This window comes from Trachurus japonicus, chromosome 6 (assembly GCF_045865225.1).
Source record: "Trachurus japonicus isolate A0001 chromosome 6, Traja_1.0".
Taxonomy (NCBI): Eukaryota; Metazoa; Chordata; class Actinopteri; order Carangiformes; family Carangidae; genus Trachurus; species Trachurus japonicus.
Genome location: NC_140912.1, coordinates 22,110,067 through 22,136,408, shown reverse-complemented (window position 1 = coordinate 22,136,408; position 26,342 = coordinate 22,110,067). Strand labels below are relative to the sequence as shown.

General features: G+C 44.0%; 1 protein-coding gene across 6 annotated transcripts in view; it reads right to left on the bottom strand.

The window, feature by feature from the left end:
- srgap1a (SLIT-ROBO Rho GTPase activating protein 1a) overlaps window positions 1-26,342 on the bottom strand; it is an 83,401-nt gene that overhangs the window by 15,370 nt on the left and 41,689 nt on the right. For 3 of the 6 annotated variants that reach the window (XM_085779819.1, XM_085779822.1, XM_085779821.1), the window contains exons 4-18: window positions 24,640-24,702; window positions 21,207-21,386; window positions 20,377-20,505; window positions 18,286-18,507; window positions 17,663-17,764; window positions 12,103-12,300; window positions 11,504-11,588; window positions 10,352-10,379; window positions 8,977-9,082; window positions 6,707-6,767; window positions 5,935-6,012; window positions 5,653-5,787; window positions 3,081-3,186; window positions 2,718-2,942; window positions 660-739 (exon numbers count right to left, since the gene is read on the bottom strand). In XM_085779819.1, the coding sequence (XP_085635945.1) occupies window positions 660-739; window positions 2,718-2,942; window positions 3,081-3,186; window positions 5,653-5,787; window positions 5,935-6,012; window positions 6,707-6,767; window positions 8,977-9,082; window positions 10,352-10,379; window positions 11,504-11,588; window positions 12,103-12,300; window positions 17,663-17,764; window positions 18,286-18,507; window positions 20,377-20,505; window positions 21,207-21,386; window positions 24,640-24,702 (1,798 nt within the window). Of the gene's footprint in view, window positions 1-659; window positions 740-2,717; window positions 2,943-3,080; window positions 3,187-5,652; window positions 5,788-5,934; window positions 6,013-6,706; window positions 6,768-8,198; window positions 8,233-8,976; window positions 9,083-10,351; window positions 10,380-11,503; window positions 11,589-12,102; window positions 12,301-17,662; window positions 17,765-18,285; window positions 18,508-20,376; window positions 20,506-21,206; window positions 21,387-24,639; window positions 24,703-26,342 lie in introns of all 6 variants that reach the window. The other 3 variants (XM_085779824.1, XM_085779823.1, XM_085779820.1) reach the window with 1 other exon arrangement.

Genomic DNA, 26,342 nt, shown 5'->3' with positions numbered 1-26,342 from the left:
CCTTCAGTGTGTCCACATGAGCCTGCAGTTGTTGTTTTTTTCATATCTCCATATTTCTTTTGGACACATGGAAATGTAGTTAAACGCAGAGAAAACACAGACCGTATAATTTTTTGAAAAGCCATTAAAACCTGACACTCCTGACACACACACCATACAGTCGCTATTCTCTCACAAATCACTAAAACAGATTTTTTTCAGGGTAATGAAAAAAAACTAAAAAACACAAATATCAAGGGAATTGATTTCAACCCAAGACTATAAACCTCTCTTTTCCTACGGGGTCGAGTAGGTGCAGAGCAGACCACCATGGAAATTTGTAAATGGGGACGTAGCGATGTCCCAAAGCCCCGAGGGAAAACCAGCATTAGAATATGAATGTCTGTCCGTCACTCAGAGCCCAGTTCCCTTGCCCTTCAAGGTTACTGCATTTAACAGGCTGAAAGGCAGGATTAGCAGCTGGGGTTAACCCTCGCAACGCACAGGATCGAGGTACGGCAAAGTATGTAGACAAGACGGTACAGCGTTTTATGTTATGTGTTTTTACATGTGGCATATTTCTACTACTAATAATAAGTATTTGTGTAATTCTCATGTGTGTGTATGTGTGTGTGTGTGTGTGTGTGTGTGTGTGTGTGCATGTTTGTACAGGCACTCACCGTCCTCGCTGGTGTGTGTCTCTGTCCCTCCCTCATTGTCTACCTCCTCCAGGGTCCCATGCTCACTGTAGGGGCTTTCACTGTGGAGACACAATGCAAATCATCAGGGTCACAGCCACGACAGGGGTGAAGGGTCGGGGGGGGGTAAAGCACTGTTTGAAAACAGACCACCAGAGAACTGATTTTTCCTTCCTGTTGTGTAGGTTCATGTCTTTTTTTAACTTAATTTCTAAAAAAAAAAAAAGACACATAAATTCAGTTTCTCTTCAAATCTCATTCCAGTCAAGATGACAGTGCGGGGAAGTCTTTACAAATAATACAACCTAGAGGAAGTTCACACAGCGGTCACTATCTGTATTCTGTGAGAGGCTTAGCTCCTCTATCTGTGGTTGGGCCTCTTTTTTCTAAATGGTCTTCTTCTGGCATCGTGCTGAGAGAGCTGGCAGTAATACCAGAGACACACACACACATACACACACATCTCCACAGATTACCCCTGCCAGGAAGTGAGTGTCTCTCCTCCCATGCTAACATGTCACTAGCCACCTCCTCTTCTGCAATAAAAGCGAGGTAGCAGAGGCAACAAATCTCCCCCGGGGGCTTCGTGTGAGCCTCCTCCCCCCCCCCCGGGGGGAGACGCAGCAGTCGTGCTCAGACAGGTGATTAGCTGGAGCCTGGGATAAATCTTTGTCAGTCTGTGGTGATGTGAGGGGCGAAGAAAAAAAAAAAAAGGAGCGACAGGGACAGATAACGAGAGGAAGAAACAAGTGGTAAGCCGAGCTCACAGATGTGGAGCTGGCAAAGAGCCCCAGGTTTGATCCGTCTGACTCCAGTGCGTGCTGCAATCCACCTAATCATCCTCCACCCTGCCAGGTGACCTCTTTCTTTTTTTTTTTTCCTCCTGCCGTGATGATGATGGTGGTAATTAAAGTGATTGTTTCAGTCTGTCTCACTTAGGAAGCAGGGGCCACCATGTAAAGTCAGCCCTGAGACGAGCTCTACCTTGTCATGTTCCTGAACCACAGACACCTAATTGGCGTGTGTAATTACTCACATCAACTCCAATGACATACTACTGACACAGCTGTAGCGCTGTAGAGAGTGCAGACAAACTTGCATCTTGAGGGAGTCAATAAAAATAAACAGAATGGGGAAAACCAGTGTAGCTGCATTAAAGGGATAGTTCACCCAAAATTCAAATTTCACTCACTTCCTTCCACCTCACACTTCCTCCGTGCCTTCTCTGAGTTACAGCAGCACTGCATGTCCATATGACGGTTACAAATGGGCCTCACTTTTCTTCGTTCAAAAAGACACACCAAAAAAACATCCAAATACCTCCATAGTGCTCGTCTGTAATGTCCGCCTTGTATTGAAGCCCCAACATGAGAAATTGTTCCGAAAAAGATTAAATAAGTCTATGTTTTAAGGCTGTTTGTAGCGGAAGCTCCCAGTGTCTCAGTTCACTGCTTTGCCTGTGTCTGTGCAAATCTCACGCGATTTACACTGACACCCAGTTCACGGCTCCGCAAATCGCGCAAGATTCTGGCAGTGCAACACTGGGAGGTTCCGCTACAAACAACCTTAAAACATAGACTTATTTAATTTTTTTCGGAACAATTTCTCATGTTGGGGCTTCAATACAAGAGGGATATTACAGACAAGCACTATGGAGGTATTTGGATGTTTTTTGGTGTGTCTTTTTGGACGAAGAAAAGTGAGGCCCATTCGCAACCGGGACATGCAGTGCTGCACGGAGCCCCGCTGTAACTCAGAGAAGGCACGGAGGACTCTGAAACTTCTCCCAGCCCTTAGTCGACATGAGGGTGAGTAGATAATGAGTGAAATTTGAATTTTGGGTGAACTATCCCCTTAAGCGATCAGCTCTTAATCCTGGTTAACCTACAACTTGACCCCTCCGACACCAGTGACCAGGTGGCCCGGTGCCTTCGCTGCTCATTGTCAGTGGCAGATCTCAGTGGTGTATCCTCTTCTGTGTAAGAAACTCAGACACAATCTGAAAAAGAAAAAGTGTATTTTTTTTTTCGGATTCCTCACCAATAGTCTCCTCCAGCCATGCACTTCTCATAAATGGGCCCGTCCAGTTCTTTGGCATCAGGGAAGATGGTCTCGTGGTGGATGATGATGGTCTTGATGATCTCGTTGACGTGGGCCTGGCAGGACACCTGGTCCTGGCTGTCTGGCGTGGGCATGAGCGTCGGGCCGAAGCATATGGCCAGGTTGTACGGGTCCATCATGTTCTCGTCGCTGTACTGGGACAAACTGGACAGAGGGAGGGGAAGATAAAGAGATCAAGACAAATGAAAATAACATTGGGGACAGTATTATTCAATTAACAAAGGGCAGCCCTTGTAAAATAGACAGAAGGATGGATTTACAGCTTAATGTTGATTAACTTACTGGTTGAGGAAGGCAAAGAGGTAGCGCATGACGATGAGGACTGATCTGGGAATGGTGAGGAGGATCTTACGGATGTACAGCGCTCTGTCATACAGGTTTTCTATTCCTAGAGTAGAAAAACAAATGACAGGGAGAAGGAGGTTAAAAAGGAAAATGCTGCATTACAAGCAAATACTGTTAGATTAATTAAGGTAAAAGGTAGGAATCCAGAGTCCATGTTTGTCCATACACTTCATAGATCATATTAATACCTTGCAAGGCTGTAGATGAAAAAACACTTGTTCAGATATTGATTATAACCACACCAAGTCCCAAGATAAGAATACAGGAGCAAATTGAAGCTTAGTCAATTACTTATGTGTGTCTCTGGGGAAACGGCAAAGAGCAGTGTTACGTAAAGTGTGTATATGTGCGTGTGTGTGTGTGTGTGTGTATAGAGGCTCTAACTCTAGCATTGACCTTCACCTCAGCTTGTGTTCGCCTGCTGACACCACAGAGGAAGAGAAAGAGGAGAAGGAAGTCAGCAGTTACTGTAGTGTCTGACAACAAGGATGACAACTACTTTTTCCTGCTTTATTTTGTCCAAATCTCGTCCTTTACTTTTTTTTTCCCTGCCTTGCATGACTGAGAGGAGAGAAACAAACCTCCCCACCAGATGTTGATGTTATACAGAGGCCAACCAGTCTAACTCTTTCTCATATCAAAATGCTTGAGGTGCCAACCTTGATGTCTTTCACTCCTGTCACATTTGCTCTGCTGTGGCACTTGCGGCAGCCTTTTTTTTTTTTTGATTTGGCTGATCTGGGGCTGCGTTGGCTGCTAAAAATAGTCCTGCCACCCTCCAGCCGCCCTGTGCCATCTGGGATTTAGGGCTTCTGGGATACTTTGTGATGTAATTCATTTTTCATGAATACCTAACTGGGATTCTGGGGAGGCTCCTTGGGACTTCAGTAGGAAGATTTTACTCCAATGAAAACTTACACGCAATCTAGAAACACACACACATGTAAGCACATCTGTGTAGAAAAACATGGTGCATGATTGTGCAAATCACGGTCGAGTGAAAGAGCTCGCAGGGAAAGATGATCTCTTTGCTGGTCTGAGCTGCTCCGTATGAAATAAGCAGAGGGTTTTTAATATGGAGCCTGCTGGGCGTTCGGCCCACACTGCAATCATTGGCATGTTGAGCTGGGGAATGTAAACAGGGAATCCCCATCACTCATCCTGCACAAATGTGTTAAAGTACGCCCAGGACACAAACACAGACACACTTCGCACACTCACCAGCACCAGCACACACACACACGCACGAAGCCACAGAAGGCATTACACCACACGTTGTGTCCGTGTGACTCTTGTTCTTTTTTGTGTATGTTCATTGTTCTTTAACAGAGGCAAAAGCAACCCCCTGCCCCGCTCTCTGTCATGTCTTAAAGCCACACAAAGAGCTGACTGATCTGTGATCTGACCCAGTGACATGACAATAACGACTGTTCTTGTGAGGACCTCTGTGTGGATTCAGCTCTGCTTCTCAAACGCTGCTCAGTTCTGTGGACATTTAACATTCCTCCACCGTCCCGTAAGCATGACCAGCTTTGTGCCACTTATGACAGATAATATCCCCTCAGCACTCAGCCGAATACCACAGAGTAATACCACAGAGCCGTGCTCGCACACAGTGTCAAAACAAGAAACCGGAGCCATTCTGCTGATGAACGAGCTGCGTGAGGAGCTTCATTTTGATGGATGATTTTTTCAAATTTTGTTTAAAAAAAAAAAAATAAAAAAAAACATCAGACAAAGTTTTGGGAAATGTATTTTCACAAGTGAAGTAAGCTGTGTGAGTTAGTTTGACAGTGAGGATCCACTTTCTTTGTGACTGGGATGAACCAATTTAAAGGGATAGTAGCATTTTTTTTTAAGTGGGGTTGTATGATCTACAAATAGCCCCTAAGTACTTTAATTGCAGTAGAAGACTCTCTGCACTCCTCCCGTTAGCAACGCCAGCCCATAGCCCTGCCCAGAGATTTACAACATACATTGTTGTGAATGGACCCAAAGAAACGGCCTATTTTCACGGCCTAAAAGAGGTTTTACCTGAAAAAAAATACACAGTTCCATTGTTCGCTATAATATAATTTTTTCCAGCCCTTCAAAGTGCAGGAAAAAAACAGTTTTTATTTGGACCTAACCAACTGCTGATCGGCGGGCGCTAACCCTGGGCGGAGGGATACGTGAGTTGGTTAGGTCCAAATAAAAACTGTGTTTTTCCTGCACTTTGAAGGGCCGTGAAAATAGGCCGTTTCTTTGGGTCTGTTCACAACACTGTATGTTGTAAATCTCTGGGCAGGGCTATGGGCTGGCGTTGCTAACGGGAAGAGTGCAGAGAGTCTTCTACTGCAATTAGAGTACTTAGGGGCTATTTGGTGATCATACAACCCCACTTTTAAAAAAAATGATACTATCCCTTTAAGACAAATAAACAAACTTGTAGGTAAATGATTTTAACAGAAAAATGTTATTATGTCATAATCAACAACAAAGACGGAGCACAATAGATGTGTGTTCTTACTGATGCAGGAGAGCAGATCATTGAACCTCTCTTTGGGGAAGAGAGGGTTCTCCAGGCCGCGGAAGTAAAGTTTGAGAACGCCGGCCACTGAATTGATGTCATGATTGTTCTCATCATCCGTCAGCGGGTCGTTTCCTACGACACACAACAGGCCCGCAGGTCATTAACACTTTCAAACAATGACTCAGTGTGAAATCTACCTAATTAATAACAAAAACAACTATGTCATATTTGATTAGGTGATAATATCCAGCTGTAATGCGTTTAAGAAGCTTCTTGTACCTCTCTCAAATGAATTCTTGATGTCGTTGACTTCCAGCTGGGATCCAGATACACGGAATATTCCTTGATGTTGGAGGCCTGCACAGAGACGGAAGAAGTTTCAGAAGAAGCTGGAGAAAAAAAAGAAGCTGGAAAAGCTCCTTTGGTCCGACACATCCTGTTCTTTAAGACCCTTCACTTTTCTAATTAAGGATAATTAATGAGTCAGGGAGACTGCAATCAAGTTTTACTAAAGGTTCTCCCAGCTGGGATTAGGACTTTGCTACTAAGGGGGAGAAGTCAAAGGTCAGGAGGAACATAATTAGTCTGCTGTTTGCCTCGTTTTGGATTAACAGCTGGCTGCTCGATGAGATACAGGACATGGACCTACAAACGCTCACAAGATCTCATTGGTATACGTGTTAAACGCCTGGAGTTTTAACTTTCTTTCTGAATGACATCTGGTTTAAGACCTGTATTCTAGTCCTCAGAGCTATCTGTCTGCCTCACGGTACATTACATCTGCAAAGTTGGGTGGAAACCGCTGTAAACAGGATGGAATCTGCATTTTCCCATGACTGTGACTGAAGTGGAACAAACTCAAATCCCAACATGAAAACAATAAAATAAACGTCCACGCCCCCAAAAGATCAACGCCTGGATATGAAGTCAGACTGAAGAAGTGCAGCAGTTTGGTTCATTCATCATATCAGATATAAATACAGTGCATCACAATTCATGACTGAAGTGACATAATGCTCTGCTGCTCATTCTACTATAATAACCAACTCACCATACAAGTTTATGTAGCGAATACAGCTTTCCACCACACGGGGGATAGCTTGTCCAGAGTCCTTGGAAGGCAGAGTAAACAAAAACACCCAAATGTCAGATCATGTACAGTTTGCCCTTTTGTTACAAGTACAAGAGCTAGAGCCCGACCCATTCTGGATTTATAAACACACACAGGGAATACCAATAACCCAGAGGAGGAATGTGACATTTAACATTTGCTTAACATTTCTTACTTGTGATAAAGAAAATTCAAATCACTATTCATAAAGATGAGCATCAAACAAAACAGCTGTGTATTAAAAAAAATACAAATATACATGTGAATTTTATAACTGCAGTTTACTGCTCTACAAATTACTTTTTGCATATCTGCAAACATACAGACTGAGGCCACTCTGTCACCATCATCCAGTGTGTGTTGATTCTATGCAAATGAATCGGTCGGGCAACTAGTCAATGTGCTGTAAAAGTATACAAACATGCACACAGTGTAAGTGAAGTTTGGAGGTTAAAATACAAAGTGAGGGTTAATTTGTTGAGAGTTGACCAAGACAGACCGAGTTGACTTCACCAGATATTTAGCTATTCATGTGCAATGCTTATGAAATATCACAAAGTGTAAAATAATAATAATAATAATAATAATAATAATAATAATAATAATAATGATAATAATAGAGTTGCAACAAAAACAAGCGCAAACGGGCGCATGCAAACATGTTGTCCAACAGATTTCAATTGGCCTCCAGTGCTGCTAAATATACTTGGCCTTGCTGCGCTGGCAATCAAGTGCACCCTGTGTTTAAATTAACGAGAGCTTATCTAAAGAGCCACACACTCGATACAGAGCTGGGTGCAGAATGAGATGAGGTGAGGGCAGATGAGAGGGAGCAGCACAGTCTCCTTCACAGAAAACACATTCCTCTCACGCACACAGACCTGCCCTGTGCTCTTGTTCTGCCTCGGCGCCAGCTGCTCCTGTGGCTCAGCGCTGGACAGTGACTCAGTACGTGCCTTTAATGATACAGTGGATCTGTTTACAGCCCTCGGGGGTATAAGCGCACGAGTCCAAACACAAGCAACCATGCCAAAATCGACTATCTATCGTTAGCTGCGAGGGCTGAGGCACAGGTCTGGGTGCAGCAGTATTATGTAATTTTATCTCTCTGGTTATGCGAGACTGAAGGGGTGACTGCTTTGTACCAGACAAACTCAATTTTCATGTTGGAAGAGGTTCATGCCGAGAATTTCCAAACACAGTTCAATATAAATACACAACGTTCCCACGAAATCTCGAAGGGATTTTGATTGGCCCAAATTTTCTTCAATTCGGTCTGTCTCGAGTCCACTCGCACGTCATTCAGTTGATGATTGTTAGGCAACGACAAAAACACAACATGGGGTGAAGATGTTGTTAAGGCAGGACAGATAAGAGGAAATGAGCGCAGGCAAGCAGCATGGGCCCCCCCAAGATGCTTCAAGGTGTCTACCTGATGTCGAGCGTGTGAGTTCCGTCGTCCGCGGCTACAGAGAAATGTCGCAAGAGCCAGAGAGAGACAGACAGAGAGAGAGAGAGAGAAAGCAAGACCCAGATTAGGACCACCAAAGCCTTTTTTTTTACCAAAAGCGCACCCTCATTCCACTCTGTGCTGGCATCAAACCCACAAGAAAACAGTTAAGGACCGGACAGGACCAGGTAGGTGGGAGCTGGACACGGCCACCAGTGAGAGGCAGTGAAGAGGCTGGAGGAGGGAGGCAGCAGCTCGCCTTATCAGTCTGGCATCCGCTCCCCTGGCTGCCATTTACTCTGCTGCTTTTACTGGCCTCTGCTCTCACTCTGGCAGAGGGCGGAGGGAATATCTCTCTGCCAGAGCGGCTCAGCGATGCCAGGTCAGCAGTGAGTCAGGGGAGCTGAGCTGACGGAGACAAACATTTATCCCCTCCAAACCACCGCCGCTGCTGCTGCTGCTGCTGCTGCTGCTGCTGCTGCTGCTCTCCTCCTGCAGCCCTCCATATGTATCAGTGCCACCCCCCCTTTCATGTCAGACGCCGACTGCGAGAGCTCACTGACTCATGAGGAAGGTTTCCAGATTCCATCTTAGCACAAATATGTTGTTGTTGTTTTTGTTTTTTCTTGGTTTATTAAAATATAAATCAAAGCTAAGATGCTTTTTGGGGGAACCCACCAAAATGACCAGAAAGCCAGAGCAAGACAGAAAATAGAAAGGAGGAGGAGCGATGTCAGGCGGGCAGACTGATAATAAGTACCTTGATAAATGACTCCAAATTGCCATTAAATAACCTAACATTAAAAACAGAGCGGGGTCTAGCCCGCCGGGTGCCAGTGTGGGTTTTGAGCTGCCCATTGGGATGTCTAGAATACAAAGAATGCATTAGAATAAGTAAACAGTGCGGCCCTGCACTCAGAACGGTCCATCTCTGCACTGCACTCCTATTCTTCAAAACCTCCATGTCCTTCAAAAAAAATAGAAAAAAAGAACTTGAATAAAGTTGAGGTCGACTAATCTCTAAAATCAAATTCTCTGCCAGACTCAAGATGATGGACGGGTGAATGGGAGTATTTCCAGACACTGCTGAATTAACCTTTTCTTTATAATCCAGTCTTTTCTTTCTCCACAAGATATCACAGGGCTGTAAAATATCAGACCCCCGCCGGGAGCATCATACGTGTCAGTGTCCAGCTCATGACAGGCCCTGTGGGAGATTGCCTCTCTTAGTTTGTGTGAATGTGTGCGTGACTTTAACGCAATATGGCTCCTGGTGACCTGTTAGGACCGAGATGAAAAGAGCTCAGGACTTTGGTCTCTTCTGCTTCTCAGTCCTAATGGCAAAACTATCCAGCTGGAAAGGCCTGAAAGTGTTTTAGATTAGATCTCATCAAGCCAACACAAACTCTTTGACAGCTCTGCAGTATGAATAAAACATTGCTGTTACTTTACATCTTTTTGTCTATCAACTTCTCAATTCATCTTTTCCTCTCAACATTTTTAATCAAATGTTTAAGTACTGTGTTTTTGAGAAAATACAAGAAAGATGTATCTGTGGTTTTCTGTAACACTGAATGACATTGTTGGATGGAAAACACAAAACATAAAAAAAAAAAAATTCAACTTGAAAAACGAATGTGATGTGTTTTCAAAGATGCAAAACTTGGACCTGAGGATTCAACTGATCCATCTGTTCCCAATCGTTTCTTTTTGTTGCACTTTCAACTCGACTCCAAAATATTAAAATTTCATGCAAATTCTTTCGCCTCTCCTCTATCGCCTTTTTTTTTTTTTTTTAGGTTAAATATTCTCCCCGTCAGAGCCTCTGATTATCGTTAACAGCCTGACAGGCAGCGCCGTTGGGACCATCAAGTACACCAACCCACCCCAGACGACACCAAACTGGGCTCAAAAACACGGAGAAGTGCACATCTGCTCGGTGCTCTCCGGGGAACTTTGTTTTTCCGTGTCCAGCTACAGACTCCACTGCGCTCATGGACACAGAGGATTTCATACGGCGACTACCTGAGGCAAAGTGTCCTCGTGTTGATGAGCTGCAACAAGAGTCTGATGGCAAAAAAAAAAGGTACTGGACTGGATGTGTGTCTGAAATATGCAGTAAGTGTGTGCTTTACCTTGTGGTCATGTAGTCAGCTCTGTGGCCTGCGGGTTCAGAGAGAGAAAGAGAAGAGATGTGAGGGGAAGTTAAAAGTGTTGACATGCCAGGACCTGTCTCTTGAGGTCCCTGCAGTGCATTGTGCATGGGCCTAGTGAAGCGTTTGGAGGTTGCCATCTGTCCGCAACCGCTGGCCTCTTGAGCAGCACAAACAAAACCAGTGCACACACACACACACACACACTTAAGTGCACACACGGGCAACACTTTAGCTTCATTACAATTACAGTATAAACAAACATCCAGCAGGCACATGGCTGTACCGTTTACAACTGACGCACTAATCATTATAGTAATTCACAGAGATACAAGTTTGGACAAGCAAAGGAAGAATGAGAAGAGAGCAGCTTCTAAATGGTTTTGGAGAACAGGAGTATTTTCGTTTTGTGTGGCCATCTGTTCCAGTGAACAGGATCTGACCTGTCTATGTGTGTGTGTGTGTGTGTGTGTGTGTGTGTGACTCACACTGCGCCTCAGCTCATTGACAACAATATGATTAAGGAGCATGTGGTAGAAGCAGCAGAGTTTTCTCTTCCTCATTAGCGCACGGCTCCATTAGTCACTACGCTGACAGTTTGACTGAGACCACCAGGACGGCCGGTTACAGCACTGACTGACAGATACGCTCTGGGTGGACTGTAGATTAGCCGCCGATGCCTCAAGGAGATCCCACCAGTGTAGAACAAGGAGAGGCCGTCGTAATGACCACCACCCCTCTAATACACGGCAGTCCATTAAGTTTGGGGAGTAAATCAGTCACTAAGACGGATAATACAAGTTCACAATCCCCCCTCAGCCATGGTTTGCCTGGCTAAAACCCAGATTACCATCTAGGAGCTCTGACTGGAGGAAAAAGCAGGCAAACAATGGGAAATTTGCCACAGAGAGAGGCGGAAATGGCTGGAGCAATGAAAATATTACTTAAATTTATTTAAGTTGGCTATTTAGGACACTGATTAGTGTTAATAATGTGCTCAGTATTGCTCACGGACGATTGTTGGGAGTGAATTTGACATTCAGAGGTACGAGTTAAGAGTAAGTGTGCTCCACATGGTGTGAGGGCAAGAACAGGAGGGTAAGTAAAGAAGGGAACGGTCGTGAGTGACTCTACCTTCGCCGAGCGTCCTCTTCAGCAAGTCGTGTTTAGCCTGCAGTTTGGAGATGAGATTACTGCCCTCCAGAAACTCCCGGAATTTCTGCGGAGAATTGAGAGTAATTACACGGTGGCCCCCGAGTGCCAGCCGGAGCGCCCGCTCTTAAGACAGCAATCTACGATAAGGCAGCCAAGGGCAAAGGACATGCTGAGAGTCTTTTTAAAGCCTTTATCAGAGCATGTCCATCTTCAGACTGGAACAGGATCGTGGTTAGCCTTACAAGATGGAAATATTTTGGGGAGAGCAACCCCCCCCCCTCTGCCATGCCATCTGATCAAAGGCTTGGTGCGTGAGATTCAGAGTTTTAGTTCTAATTTACATGCCCAGATTAGGCACATTAAAGTCCAGATAAAAGCTTTGAATTCATGTTCTCAGTTTCATCTTAAAGAGATTTTTTTAGCAACAATTAAACAGAGAAACTTCTTTTAAAACATCTAAGTTTAGAAAGCAAAAACAGAGACATCAGAGATCTATCTGGAGTCACTCTGAAGTCCTTTCCCTTTGGATTTTCTCACTTGTTTCCACCAGGATCTTCTCTTTTTAAACCACCACTCACCATGAAGTAGAACTGCTCTGTCTCCTGCTGGTTGGCCCTCCTCTTAGCGATGCTAGGTTTGCTGAGGTACGTCTCGGACACCGTGGACTTGACCGACTCGGTGGACCGGCTGTGGTGGAAACACTCGGACACGTCATAGTCTTCAATGGTCACCATGTCCTGGATGGTGGTCAGGGTGGCCTCTGATGTCTTTTTGATCTGTGGACAAAAAGGAGAAGGGAGGGGAAGATGAGGAGGAGTCGTCTGTCCGAGCAAAGAGTTCCCTACTTAAGAGCTGGATGTCACTTCTTAATGTTTCCGTCACTGCATACTCAGCAGCTTGTAACATCGCACTCCTTAAAACGGCACTCTCCATCCCACGACACTTTGAAAACTCTTGGTGTTTTCTGACAAGACGGGAAAAAAAAATCCACCGGCCTCCTGAACACGACTCGGAGCCAAAGCAATCCATCTGCATGCACTCAGGAGGGAGCGGAGGTGAACGGTCGCAAGCTTTTAAGATTCATATCCATAACCGCCTTGTCCCTGTCAATGCGAGTGCTTCTCTTGGATCTTATAAATGTCAGGACTTGGCTGAGCACGGACTGCCACTTAGCGAGAGAGATGTTCAGCCAGCAGCGCGAGTGCTGCGGGGCATGACCATGTCGACTATACGATGACAACAGACGACAGAGTCCGTGACAAACAAAACGGGAGGGCAAATGAGTTTTTAACAGCTCCATAAAAGTTTGAGAGACCAGAGCAGGTACAAAACTGGTTGTATAGAAGTTTTTTTTTTTTTTAAAGTCTGCCGAACACCCAGGTGAAGGTATGTTGGTATATTAAAGCTGCTGCTGTACCAACACTTCAACCTCTCAGTGGCACTACAGGAAAAGTGAGGGGGTCAGAAAAGTCAATGGACTTCTTCCTCTGAAAACCATGAATGCCTGTAGAAAAGTTCATGGTAATGTATCATAGAGTTGTTGACATGTTTTAGTCTGGCTCAAAGAGTTTGCAATGACCAACCGACAATGTCTTCTAAACCATAGCGGTCACTTATTGTTGCTGTCATTAATTTTATCACAATATTTAGATAAAAATTAGTTGTTAGGACAATTAAAGCAGAAGTAAGCGATATTTTTGTGTTAATATAAGTCTTAAATAGTTATATCTTCCAACAGCAATCACTTACATAGAGTGTTTGGACCGAAACACGGGTCTGTCAGTCACTCTGCTCTGCTCTGAGCCGAGGAGAAAACTTTTCTCGTATCCTACAAGTTTTATCCAATGAGGAGAGAGAACGGCATGAAGGGCTGTGTGTGCAGCCCGGTGCAGCCAAGGGATGCGCCTGAATGTGGTGACGTAGGGACGAGGACCAATAGATCCATGTCGAGGGCGGGGGCTGCTAACTCCGTCGGCTGACAAGACGTTCAAGGCAACTCGTAACTCGTGTTTTTCCGACCTGTGAAGTCGTACCAGTTCGATCTGGTACGAGTTCACGGGTCGGAAGTTACGAGTGGCCGTTATAGTGACTTTCACAGGTAAAACAGGTCGGAAAAACACGAGTGGGTTGCCTGGAACGCTACAAAGTTGTGACTTGAAGCTGTAATTTACGGTTTCAAAAGCCTGCCTGGAACACAGCATTAGCCAAAACGACCGGATCGCTTACTTCTGCTTTAAGTCTCAACTACATCACAGTGCATGAAAAAGAAACAGTTGAAAAGACCCAATTTTGAGCAGCACAACTTACTTTTACTTGCTATAATTGCACATATGATCAGTAACATTGAGTGAGGACATTAATTAAACTGATTAAAGCCACAGGCTAGTCAGGGGACAACACCAACTCCCCAGTTTACCGACATAATATTAATATAGGGACATACTGACTGAGGGCATACGCAGCTTAAGGAGTAAGACAATGGCAGAAAGACAGAGGAGACAGACAGACAAGGAGGAAGAGCTTAGCGACTGTCAAGCGTGAGCATGAATCACTGATGTGAAAAATCTGCAGAGGGAGAGAGGCCCAGCTGAGGCAGAAAACACAGACGACCACCTCCCAGGAAAAATCCACCAAAATGCTGCTCTGCATTCAAGAGAAACTCTCTGGGGGCGGTGAGAGGTGCTAGTGCATCACAGCTAAACTGTGTGTGCTTTTAAATTTAAAAAGGAAAGGTGGGAGCCCCACAGGGCAATGAGTCCTTGAGTGAGGCGCAGCTGGAATCCCTCCTAATTATTCTTAATGGTCAGGAGGACCCCTGCTAGAAAGTAGTGACCCCAGCATTAAGCGAGTCTGACCTCAGTACTAATGACAGAAAATGCCTGATGTACCCATTAGGGTTACAAACACACACACACATGGAGACAACAGTGGATTACAGTTTGTTTCTTTAAACTCTGTGACCTGTGACTCATCTGGCCTTCCAGACAGAACAAAGGCCACCTGAAAAGCTCGATGGACTTCAGCTCTTTCATGTGTGGCTGTGATAGATCACAGCGCTGACACCCCTGTTTGCCGGTGACACAATGTGGATACAGTTACAGTGGCATTCATCAAAACACACTGCGAGTCTGAACACGGCTAATAATGACAGCGTGGAAAAGAAAACGGGGGATTCTGCAAATCACAAAAACGTCACAAAAGCTTCAGCCTGAGACAGTGAGTGATTTTGATTTATTATTGAGTTTCTGTACTGGAATGAAAAAAAACAACCTGCTGGCTGCAGTAGAGCAGAGTTCTTGCTCTGTCACACCGCCACTTAACAAGTATGCACTATAGTTTTTATCCACAGCAGGTCCCTAAAGAAGGTAAATCACTGACATACAGTCATAATTATCAGGCTTTGAATGAGTTTGGGCTCCCTCCGCCCGGTTCCCAGGCCGCCTCATTCCAGGTGGCCCCCGTGGAGGCGAGAGGCCCAGCTGTCATCATGTGAAGACAGGACCCATGCACGCGAGAGAATCGCTTCCAGTGAAAAAGCTGTTGAGTTTATCCATTATTCAGCGGACCAATAGTTACCAGTGTTCACTGCTGGGCTCAATTACAACAGGGCTTTCAGAGAGACCTGATGGAAACGCCCATCAGTCTCTGCAGCTGCACAACAGACCTGAGGAAAGTCTCTGGGATTGAGTTAAGTTTGTTTATTTTTAACAAAAGAACCCAGACTCAGGTGAGTTTTCGGACCAACACGAGGAGCTCGGTCATTCAGCTGTCATTCAGAGGACCGACAACGAGACCGTGTTATCAAAATCCAAAATAATTCCACTCTTCACACTTACAAATCAATGTTATTCCACTGGGCAGCGGTACAACATCGCCCACAGTTATCACAACATATCTCAAAACACAGACTGCTGTCCGTAGCTTTCAACAGACCCTGTAGTGAATGTGTAATCTGCTGATCATCCTGCCACACACACACACACACACACACACACACACACACACACACACACACACACACACACACACACACACACACACACACACACACACACACACACACACACACACACACACACACACACACACACACACACAAGCTCGCAGGCTTTGATGTGCCTCCCTGAGATTTATCTGAGGAAAAAACAAACACTGCCTGAGAAGGAGATTGCATTAGATTGCCAGAGTTTTAGTGTGAAATGTCTTGAGAACAACCGTTCAGTGGTTTTGTGCGTCCAGTGAGATGACGAACAGACGGCAGATGGGGAAAATCAGTCCGTGCGGGCTCTGGCTTTAAAAGGCCACATTATTAAATGAGAAAAGGAGATGAAGCACGATGACTGACCGAGGAGCCGAAATGAACGGCGTTCCCAGCGTTAAGCCTTTTTTAATGATAGAAGATTCGGTTGTAATTTCTGCAGCCGAGGCACCCAGCAGGGCTGTGTTAACCCAAACAACTTAGTAAGAGTCTCCCCACGTCGCAGCCCACTCGCCACTGATGCAGAGTAAATTATTTAGCAATGTTTTCTTTCGCCATTTCACAGGAGTCAGAGAGGTTTGAGGAAACAGCTGTACTTCTATTAAGCTCTGCCCTGCAGCTTTTCCTGGCCGGATATAGACGGGGACTCTTTTCTCTCTGCTGTACATTTGACAGCCGTTGCTTGTAAATCTCCACAATGCCTTGAAAGTTCATTTTCAAGGATGTATCTGGCGCGCCGTGCCCGGGAAGAGAGGCCATCTGGTGATCCTAACACAAGGCAGCAGCGCCCTCCAATTCTGACCCACCAGGACATCCGCTTCAGAGGCGGAGGCAAACAAGGACATGGAGCAACCAGGGCTTGTCATCGTACCCCCACGTACACACAAACACACACTCTCGAATACACACGGGCTCATGTGTACGTGCGCAGTTGCAGAAATACCTTAAATAGTGCAGGCAGTGTTCATTCGTGATGACACCAGAAGGACACAGACTGACAGTGTGATGTAAAATAATGAACTAATTTGAATTATTGATTGTTTTTTTGTTTTTTTCAGTTCTGCTTGGCAATCAAAATTATAATAAAATGGCAATAATTCACAATCTTTAAACTCATATGGTGAGCTGTTGGATGGAGAGTGAAGTCCTTGGCAAGGTGTGTGTGGAAAGCTACTCCCACTGTGTGCACCTGTGGTTGCTCATGACACGATGGAAAAACAAGCCAATTATTAACTGTTGTCGGTTTATGACAATTGTATCCGTATTTGCACAATGAATGAACTCCAAAAACAGCTATCCTATATCCATCATCGTCCATTTCTGTGGATGTGTTTTCAGTGAATTTCGCGAGACTCAACAGCATGATCAAAAGGAATCTGAGGGTGTATAGGGAGATGAGTGACATGCTCCTGTGTGTGTCTCTGTGGGAGAATAAAAGAAAGAAGATGCACTGATGTGGAGGGAGAGAATAAAGACAGGTGGCAGTGAGAGCTCGCAGAGAGGAAGCAGGTCAGACGTGAGACAAGAGCCAGCCTGATAGTCGTGATTGCACTCAGTGAATCAGCAGCCGCCACTGCTTCTCTTCCCTATTGGCCTTTGTTTTCTCTTTTTAAAAAAAAGGTTACTCAAGCATGCTGCAGAAACATTAAAACAACACAGCCCGAGAAGCAGAGATGCACCTTCCAATGTCAAAACAGAGCAGCGCAGGGCGGGTTTTTCTGCAAATAAAAGCAAAAGAGTGAATTCTACCGGTGGGAGCAAAAAAAAAAAGACAGCTTCACAGAAATGGTTTGATGGCTACCTGCAGGGCATGATAAAGAATAAAATACAGAGTGTGTATGTGTGCAGCGAAGGTAGGTTAAAAAAATATATCATCAGTAACTATTCCCTGCCTCACCTTGGATGACTTCTGGCAAAAAGTTAACTTTCTTTAGTAGCTTTTGTAGCTTTAATACTCAATGCATCTGTGAGTATCATGCAACCAACAACTAGCAGCATATTGCAAGAGCTGCTCATCTGATAGACAACACACCTGGAGCAGCAGGGAGTGATTTCGACAAGTTTGATACAACTACACCCCGACATCTCCCCTCCCCTCTCTCCCACATAGACCTGTGGTGTCGGAATAGTCACTTGAATTTGTTACTGCATCATCCTACCTCTTCGTTTTCAATCTTTAGAGTAGCAAGGCGAGACTGCAGCTGCTGGAACCTCAGGATGAGCTCTCCGTTCACCGGCGGCTGCACTGAGATCTGACACACCTGAGGCAGAAAGTAAACAGTCAATGATCAGGTACCTGACAGTGCCTTCTACAGAAGGAATGAAGTCACGTAACCTGGTTTAAAACAAGACACAATCAGGCGTCTGAATTCTTCTTCAATTGCAGAGCAAACCACAGTGACTTTTGCTGAGTGAATGCAGACAGCAACACAACAGCAGCTAGTAACAGGCCAGACATGATATCAGCATTGGCAGTGCCAGCCAAGCAGTAAAACTCTTTGCACATGTCGTGCTACGTGGCTGCTGGGGGAGGGATAACACATGATTTATCAATTTTAGTGTCCCATAAAACCTAATCTGACAGTTAAACGCTGCACTTAGGCCACTGAGAATCACACCTCATTAAGTCTGAGACTTTTCTAATCTCCTCCAAATTCGCTCACATGTTTCTTTGTGTGTTTGTAATGCAACACATATGATTTAGATCTAAATATAGCACTTTTCCAATTTAGCAATCAACTCATTTGGTTCTAAACCAGTTAAAAACGGACAGTTTTCATACCTCGTCTCCCATGTGAGACTGGAACTCAAATTTGGCCGGTGGGCAGAAGGCCGTGGGGTACATCTCCATGAACCTCTGCCGGTCACTACGTGGGTCCAGACTGTCCACGGCATTTTCGATGATGTCGAGACCCTCGTGGCGCGATGTCTCGAGGTTGTATTCAGCAGACAGGTAGGTCCGCAGGGCTCGATTCAGACTGGCATGATATCCCAGATCGCAGCACTGGATGGAAAGAAGGAGGGTCGACGTCAGATACGACTTACAGATGACAGAGATTTGGGAAGATGAGTGGGCGGCTATCATTTAATGAACTTATCTAGAAGGAAAAACTTGAAATCTAAAATGTTTTCCCATGAGTCCAACACCCAGGACTCTCTAACAGCAAGTAGCAAAACTGAAGACAGTCTCATGTCGCTGTTGCACAGCTCCCAAAGGCAGAATCTGTGTAAACAAAAGGTTTGCCCCACCGTCAAAATGAAAAACACAGGAATGATCCCACAGGTCTCCTAACACACAAACTAATATTAGACTAGAGCTGCATCCAGCAAGTGTTGTTTGATTAGTTGTGTGAAAAAATGCAAATTGCAATTTCCTACAGCAAATGATCACATGAAAAGCTAAATCTATAAAGAGTTCAGTGGTTAAACTATATATATTTTCTCCCTTAAAAAACACTACTTCTAAGAGTAGTAGTAAATTTTCCCTTGATTGAGTTACGATTAATTGATTAATCAACTCATTGTTTCAACCCTTAAAGAGACAGCGGCTGAATTCAGCTTATAAAAATAAAACACATGTGAATATGTAGGTGAGAAACTGCAGATTAATATTTGAATAAGAGACATTTCTTCAGTAAAACAGTCCAACACTTTATGAGCTCACAGTGCTGCCTCTGTGTTTCACAACCTGAATGTTACCTCCAGGATCGAAATGCTGATTTTTAATAACTAGAACCATCTCCGAGGTCTCTCCTGGGAAGACACACACGCCCCAGGCACCCACAAATACAGAGAAAACACACACTCGCTCAGTTGGCTCACACTCAGAAATCCGACATGGCCTGAGCAAGAGGCAAACATGATCCCACTAACAGCCGGCTTGTACACTTTGTTTTCAAAGTCTCCTTCCTCAGCAACTAAACGTGTGTGAGGATTGAACATACAGCTCACGCAGAGTGCATCCGAACATAGTCGCGCACACACACACCCCGGTGAGATGTGAAAGCGTGTGAGCAAAGTGGGAAGAGGGGTAATTTCAGCGCACAGCATGCTGCTGAAAAGACGTTGCATTTCTCCTCTGCTTCAGTCCTGTCTGGAATATAAAACCCTAAAACGCTCACTAAAAACTCGGCCTCATCCCCGTTTCCTTAGAAACACTACAGAAAATGGTGCTTCTATATATTTCTCTAAAAAGATAAATAAAACCAACCCAGGTGAACCACACTCTAAATAAGTCATGTTTATTGGTATGGTAGCAAAAAAAAACCACACAAAGCAATCAGCTTGAAAGTGGAGTGGAGAGACCTGAGTTTCGTGGTGAATGGAGCGATGACCTAAAGCTATAAATGACAAAAAAAAGTAGGTTTCAGGGTCAGAGTCACTCCCACTCAGACGGTTTGAGATGTAGAGAGATTTCCAAAAAGTGATGTGGTGTCAGACAAACACAGGAGAACTGAATATAATATATATACATATCTGGGATTTCAATAATGTCACAGAGAAGGGAAGGAGAAGAGTTTTTAATTCCGTCCTGCACTGTAATTTCCACCACCCACCATCATTTATATGTCAAGCCCATCTGATAAAGTCATCAGTCTGTCCTCTCTTTTATGATTTTAAATTAAAAGGTCTCTGAAAAACACATCTGGCTAGTCATGAGGAGCAAAAAAGAAACAACTAAATCTACCTTAGGTGGGGAGGGGGGATAAAAAGGCAGTCTAAAGAAAGATGACTGCAAAAGTGTATGTTCAGTTTATGTGAGGTAATCTTCAGCAAGAAACTTTCCCCAGTCTCTCTGGAGACAAACAAGGCTGAGCTGAGGATGAAGTCATCTCAGAGCGGAGCTGACAGAGGCATGTGGTTTTATACTTACATCAATTAAGTCCGACAGGTCGTGGATGTAGTATTTGAACACGGAGGAGTTTGTCGCTTCCAGTGTCAGCAGGTACTCGTTCCGCGCTTTGATCGACTTCAGCTTATTCTCAGAGTACTTGGCTTGACGCTGATGAGAGAATTAGAGGAAGGCATAAGAAGCAGGCAACAACAGAGCGGGCGAGAGAAGGATGAATTTAATGAGCTGAGAATTGCCTTTTTTTTTGACAAGTGATTGTGCTTTTATGTCTCTGCACGCACTGCACGTCACCGCGCCGCGTTAGTGGCAAAACAACAGCTTCAGTACACATTAGAGGAGAAATAACTTTAATTCTGTTATAAATAGCAAGAAAAAAAGGGAACAAAGACAGAAAAAGAAAAGGCCTCAATTAAAAACAGTCCGTGTCCTTTAATTCAACTAGGACACCTCAGTCTAAACCATCTGTCTCTTTACCCGACACTTCCTCTGTCTCAGACAAACAAGAGGCCGTTGGTTAGTCACCATCCACTGACCAATGGGCCCTGACTCACACGCTTTCAATTCATCCATACTTTAACACTTCCCAAATGTATTCCAGGAAGAGCGTAAAAAAGAAATTCCATTCCCCTTGGACTTTAATCGTTTGTCACAGGGATTTAACTGAAAACAGGCCTGTTTGAAGAAGACAAAGCCTGGTCGTTTGGCCTCACTGTGAGTTTTCCTCTACTCGGGTCAGAATGCTTGAAATCCTGAACAGAATTACTCAAATATGCCGAATGGGAAAGAGGAGATGTCAAGTCTAAATACGACCGTAACAAACAGTGGAGGACCGTGAACCTGCGGCGTTCTACCTTTTCTTTCATCTTCTCGATCTTCTTCACAGAGCTTCGCCTTGGATTCCTGTCCTCCATTCGGATGCTGAAGACGGGATCGCCCCTGCCGATCTGCTTCTCCTCCTGCTTCTCGGCCTCCTTCAGCTTGCTCTCGGCGCTGATGCTCTCAGAGTGGTACATGTGGTAGGTCTTCATCACCTGGACACACACAGAAAAAGTGACATTAAGCTGATATAAGCCCCTTACACTTAGTTCATTTACAGGACTATCTCCTTAAAACTGTGCAGTTGCTTAGTTTAGAAATGTTGAGTCTCAGGTGAGTTCCTGTGGAGGTCGAAGGTGACAATAATCCATCTTCACAGCTGAGACTGACCTTTTCTAACCCACAACTAAGGCTTCCCATCCTCTGACCCGCTCATTCATCACAAATCGATTCAACTTCATTCGTAGCAGGCTGCTAGTCTCTCTCTAAACCACAAACCAAGGACAGATTCTCTACAGCCTTTTTATGTGAGGCGCTCATACGACCACATCGACCACAAGTCACTGCAGCTAAATCTGAAGTTCTGCCTTTACTGGTCTGAAAAAAGAAAAAAAAAAAAGACTCAGGAAGCAGATGTGTCTGCTCTCGGCTCTGAAGAAAGAAGTTGACTGCTCCTTTTTAGGGTTTGATTGACAATTCAGCTCTTCTCTATTACTGTAAGTCAATACAAGTAAATGGACACAGAGACAGTTTAAAGACATTTTATTCAGATGACATTAAAGCTGCACCTTTTGTGAGAATAAATATAGCTACAATGGGCCCATGTCCTGCGAAAGACTTCTGGAAAATGAGGACCAACATTTGATATTTATTTCTATTCAAAATGCAGCATGCAGGCAAGAATTAAATGGTAATATTTCTTTTCCTGGAGGCTGTAATGGAAAATAAGTTGAACCCTTCAGCCCTTGGTGTCATTGCTCTGCAGTAAATTAGTACCAAAAAAAAAGAAGCACGACCTTGACAGTGACCTGTTGATTAGCACTACTTCCTATGTTCTGAGTCACCATCGGAGGAAGAGGTTGGACTGCCAGCGTTACTCATGCGTACTCACTGGATCCATTTAAGCAGTGACTAAATCGTTAAGTAGCAGGTAAACCACAAAAACACAAACAATGAGTCGTTCAAGGGCAGAGAGGATGTAAACGTCTTATTGAGACGGGTTCAGAGTAAGGATGTCGTCAGAGGAATGGAGGACACACAGACGTCTGGGAAGTCTCTAACACTAACATGGAGTCAAGGGTTTCCGCTAGAAAAAAATGGCACCAGACAACGTGACCGTCCGGCAGGTTTTCAATTTACTGAAAAATTGTTGAAATTCCGGTCAAGTCTGAATTTATTGAGCTTAAAATGATAAATGGTATGAAGGCTATTATGAATTATATCAAGGCATGCCAATTTATAATCTTTTTATTGAAAACAGGGATGCACATTTTGAATATTTTATAACCGATCACTGACGCTGGTTAACCGATTAATAACAGTAACTGCCTCTGTGACTATAGGCAACCCGATCCTCTATTGTCGAATGTCGATTGAGAGGATGATCGACAACGTTTTTATTTTCCTTTTCCTTTTTTCTTACCGATGTAAAAAGTGTCCAACATAAAAAAAACAAGAATTGCTTTAATGGCATTGAATTCTTAGAAGTTCTATGAATCTCTTGTCCTAATTACTATTAATCAAACTCTTTTCATTCATACATTTGTAAATCTAAATGAGTCGTACTGTCCAGAGTATCAAGTAACAGAAAATCCATTTAAATGCAAAAGCAGCAGCGCAGAGCTCCGGTGGTTTAACCTGGAATGAACCAACTCCTGCAAATTACAGCTCCACAACCTGTGTATGCAACACACTTGTCAACACAAAACCTCAGATTCAGCAGAAATAGAGACTCTCCCTTCTCAAAATCTAAACATCTTTAACCCAGACTGAGTTATTTATGTGCGAGTGGAACAACAGAGCGAAGCCTGGTTTGTCTGGAGCGCTTTCCCTTTGGTGGGGTTTGCCCTAACTGGAACCAGTTTAGAGATGGGTGACTGACCTTGGGCCCTGTACTCCTCACTTACTGGTCTGGAGCCTGCTGCTGGTGTGTTTACTTTGGTGCTTCTTTTAGAGGGGACATATTTAGAGATGGAGCAGACCTGTTATTTCATTGGCAGAGGTCGACATCGGGACTGTGGCTGTCTGATGCAATAGCTGCACAGTGTGTGCGGATATTATATTTGTGTGTGTGTGTGTGTGTGTCCTCCCACAGGGGCTAAACCAGGTCAAATCTGGAGTGTGGATTGTGGTGAGTGTGACACACTCATTGAGTTTGGAGTAACACGTTGTTGTGTTTGGAGCAGCACAGCCATGGACTGGAAGTGTAGCCACTGTGGTCCTCCATGGTGAGTAACAGGAGACTCTGTAAGCAAAGTGAGCTGCGTTTCACTCCATCTCTTGGGGGACGAACGTCAACTGCCTCGGCTTGTATATCGCCATCTGTGTAAATCCCAGGTCGTCATGACGATCAATAAGGAGCCCAAGACAATGATGTTGAATGTAAGTGGGGAATGACACACTGCCTTGTTCAGCCGTCCCGTCTCAGTGCATGTAATTGCCTGACAACATCTGTGCGACTTGTGTTGGGGAAACTAAGGTAGTGAAATTAGCTATTGATTCATGATTTAGGCAGCTCGCTCCAGCAGGTTCAAAGCCACAAGAAGATGTTCAGCTTGTTCAGCGATGCACAAGTTTGATGGGCTGGTGACACGGTGAAATGAGGAAGTTTAACCCCTGGGTTGAAAAGGTCTGCAGCAACGGTTATGTTTACATTTAGTGCTTCTAAAAATATATACAGCAGGCATCTCTGTGGGCGAGTGGTCTCAGGCACGTACAGTATAATATGATCAAAGACTGCAGGAGAAAAGCCTTTGCTAGGTGCAATCTTATACGATCCCTCCCCACATGGTCTGCCTGTGTCTAGTGTCAACAATTAAATAAAGGCAAGGCCAAAATCAAGAAAATAGACACGGCAACATCACTGCCATTTGGCTCCAACCCCCTGGTGTGGCTTTGCAAGAGTTTGTTTTGAAGAGGAAGAAAACACAGGTAATAAGAGCCATTAAAAACAGAGAGAATGCTGATAATTCACAGTTTGAATATTCAATCCATGAGGGGTAAAAGGGGAAATTACGTTTCATGTTTTTGTGCAGCAAAATAAATCATTTCCTATGGTTTCAAATCAGTTTGGGTCTGTTTTTTTTAATGTTTAATATAGTATAGTCTCCGAGCAACAGGGTTAAAGATGCCAAGCTGTTACAAAGAGTATTTGTTAGCTTAGTGCAATAAACCAGTCTCAACCACAGCACAGACTAATGTCCTTAAGTGCATCAGTTAAAAAAAAAAGAAGGAGTCATTACTACTTACTGTGTAAAGCTCGTTTAGGACCTTCATTAAGTCTTCCTGGAGTTGAAAGGCTATTTCCTTGCTCTGAAAAAGAAATACAGAAGGAAAGACATTGAGACCAATAAAGTCAATCACAAATTTGATGCAATAAAATATGGATAAAGATTTTTCCCAAGCAAAAATTATAGTTAATGCGCCTGTCAAACCAAACACACCCATTTTGCCGGTGCTGTCTGCCATGTTTAAGCTCCATTATAAACATTGCAGTGACCACTTTTATCAAATGCACACTGTTTACTGTGTATAAGGTTTCATATGAATGTAGACGGCGAGCAGATGTTGGACAATGAGCTCGGCCTGGTTTGACTGGTACAAGCACAAAACAGAGCGCTGCATTTATCATCCCGGGTCAAACACAGGGTTTCTGTGGAGCGGTATCAGCGTCACGACGGCTTTTCCACACAAATCGTCGAACGCAGCTCAAGTTTCACCGTCCACATGCTTAACACATTATCTGGGCTTCCATGGCTGAATGTGAAAGATTTTTTCCCAAATATGTTAACTCAATCAGCCGTGCCACAAGGCTGACTCGGTAACACAATCACACACACGCCCACATTAATGCATCTCACGGTTGTGGGATACAGTTTAACACTGATGCCGCGATGGATTTAGTCTGGCTTTCACTATTAATTTAACTGTGAAGCGCCCATATTTCCTTCACACTGACTCATATAGTGTATTTTTACAAGATTATGAGTCAGGACAATGAATTTTTTGATCTCTCCTCTGCAGTCGATACCACGCACTGCAACCTGGATGATGTTACGGTGTTGGCCTGTACTCCAGGTCTTTCTCTAACCCAATTATCCTCAGACAAATCTCATTCTGGGAGCCGCTCGCAGCAAAAGGCTGTGAGAGGGCATCAAACCACTGAGTGCAGTAAGATGGAGTGGTGGTTTACTTCTGATCAAGAAGTGGAGTGCACTGTGGATTTTTTTAAAGGGCCCTCAAAGTCAAAATAAACTAAAGTTAGATCTACAAGTGCAATCTGTCTTTACTACCCTGTGGTGGTTTGTGTTCTGTAGAAACACTATGCAAGCAGGTTCTTTCATACATGGGTTCTTTTTGTACCTGTATTATTCAATATTCACATGTGTGAGCAGGAAGGCACCATTATGTTACATGCACTTGTCACTGGTTTCAAGCTTTTCACCCTGATGGGGGTGATAAACAATGTAGTCATGTGCCAACAAAGGTGAGAAGAAGACTGCAAGCTAGTGAGCATGGGTTTAAATTTGAAAAAAATAATAAAAATGAAATGACGAAAATGCATTTGTCACCTCCAAAACACATACACTGCATTTAGAAAAACACTGATTATAAATATAATTTGTTCGTGCGCGACATTACTACATTTAAGAGATGTTTGTGCACACAACAAAGAGCTAAATGGATGATATCTGGAGAAAAAATATAAAGGAAAGTCCATTCAAAAAGCAGATTTTCAGACCGTGGATTATTGAAGAGTGTTAGATTCATAAAATATGCACAAGATTTATGATGTTTCCTGGATCAAAATCAATCTCTTTCTTGTTAGGATCCAGTGCAAACACAGAGCTGAAGTAAACCAAATACCACTAAAGCTGAATAATCACCAACTGTAAAATGTTTCTTACATTGTCTGCTTCGAGAAAATACACCAACACGAAACCGTTAAACAA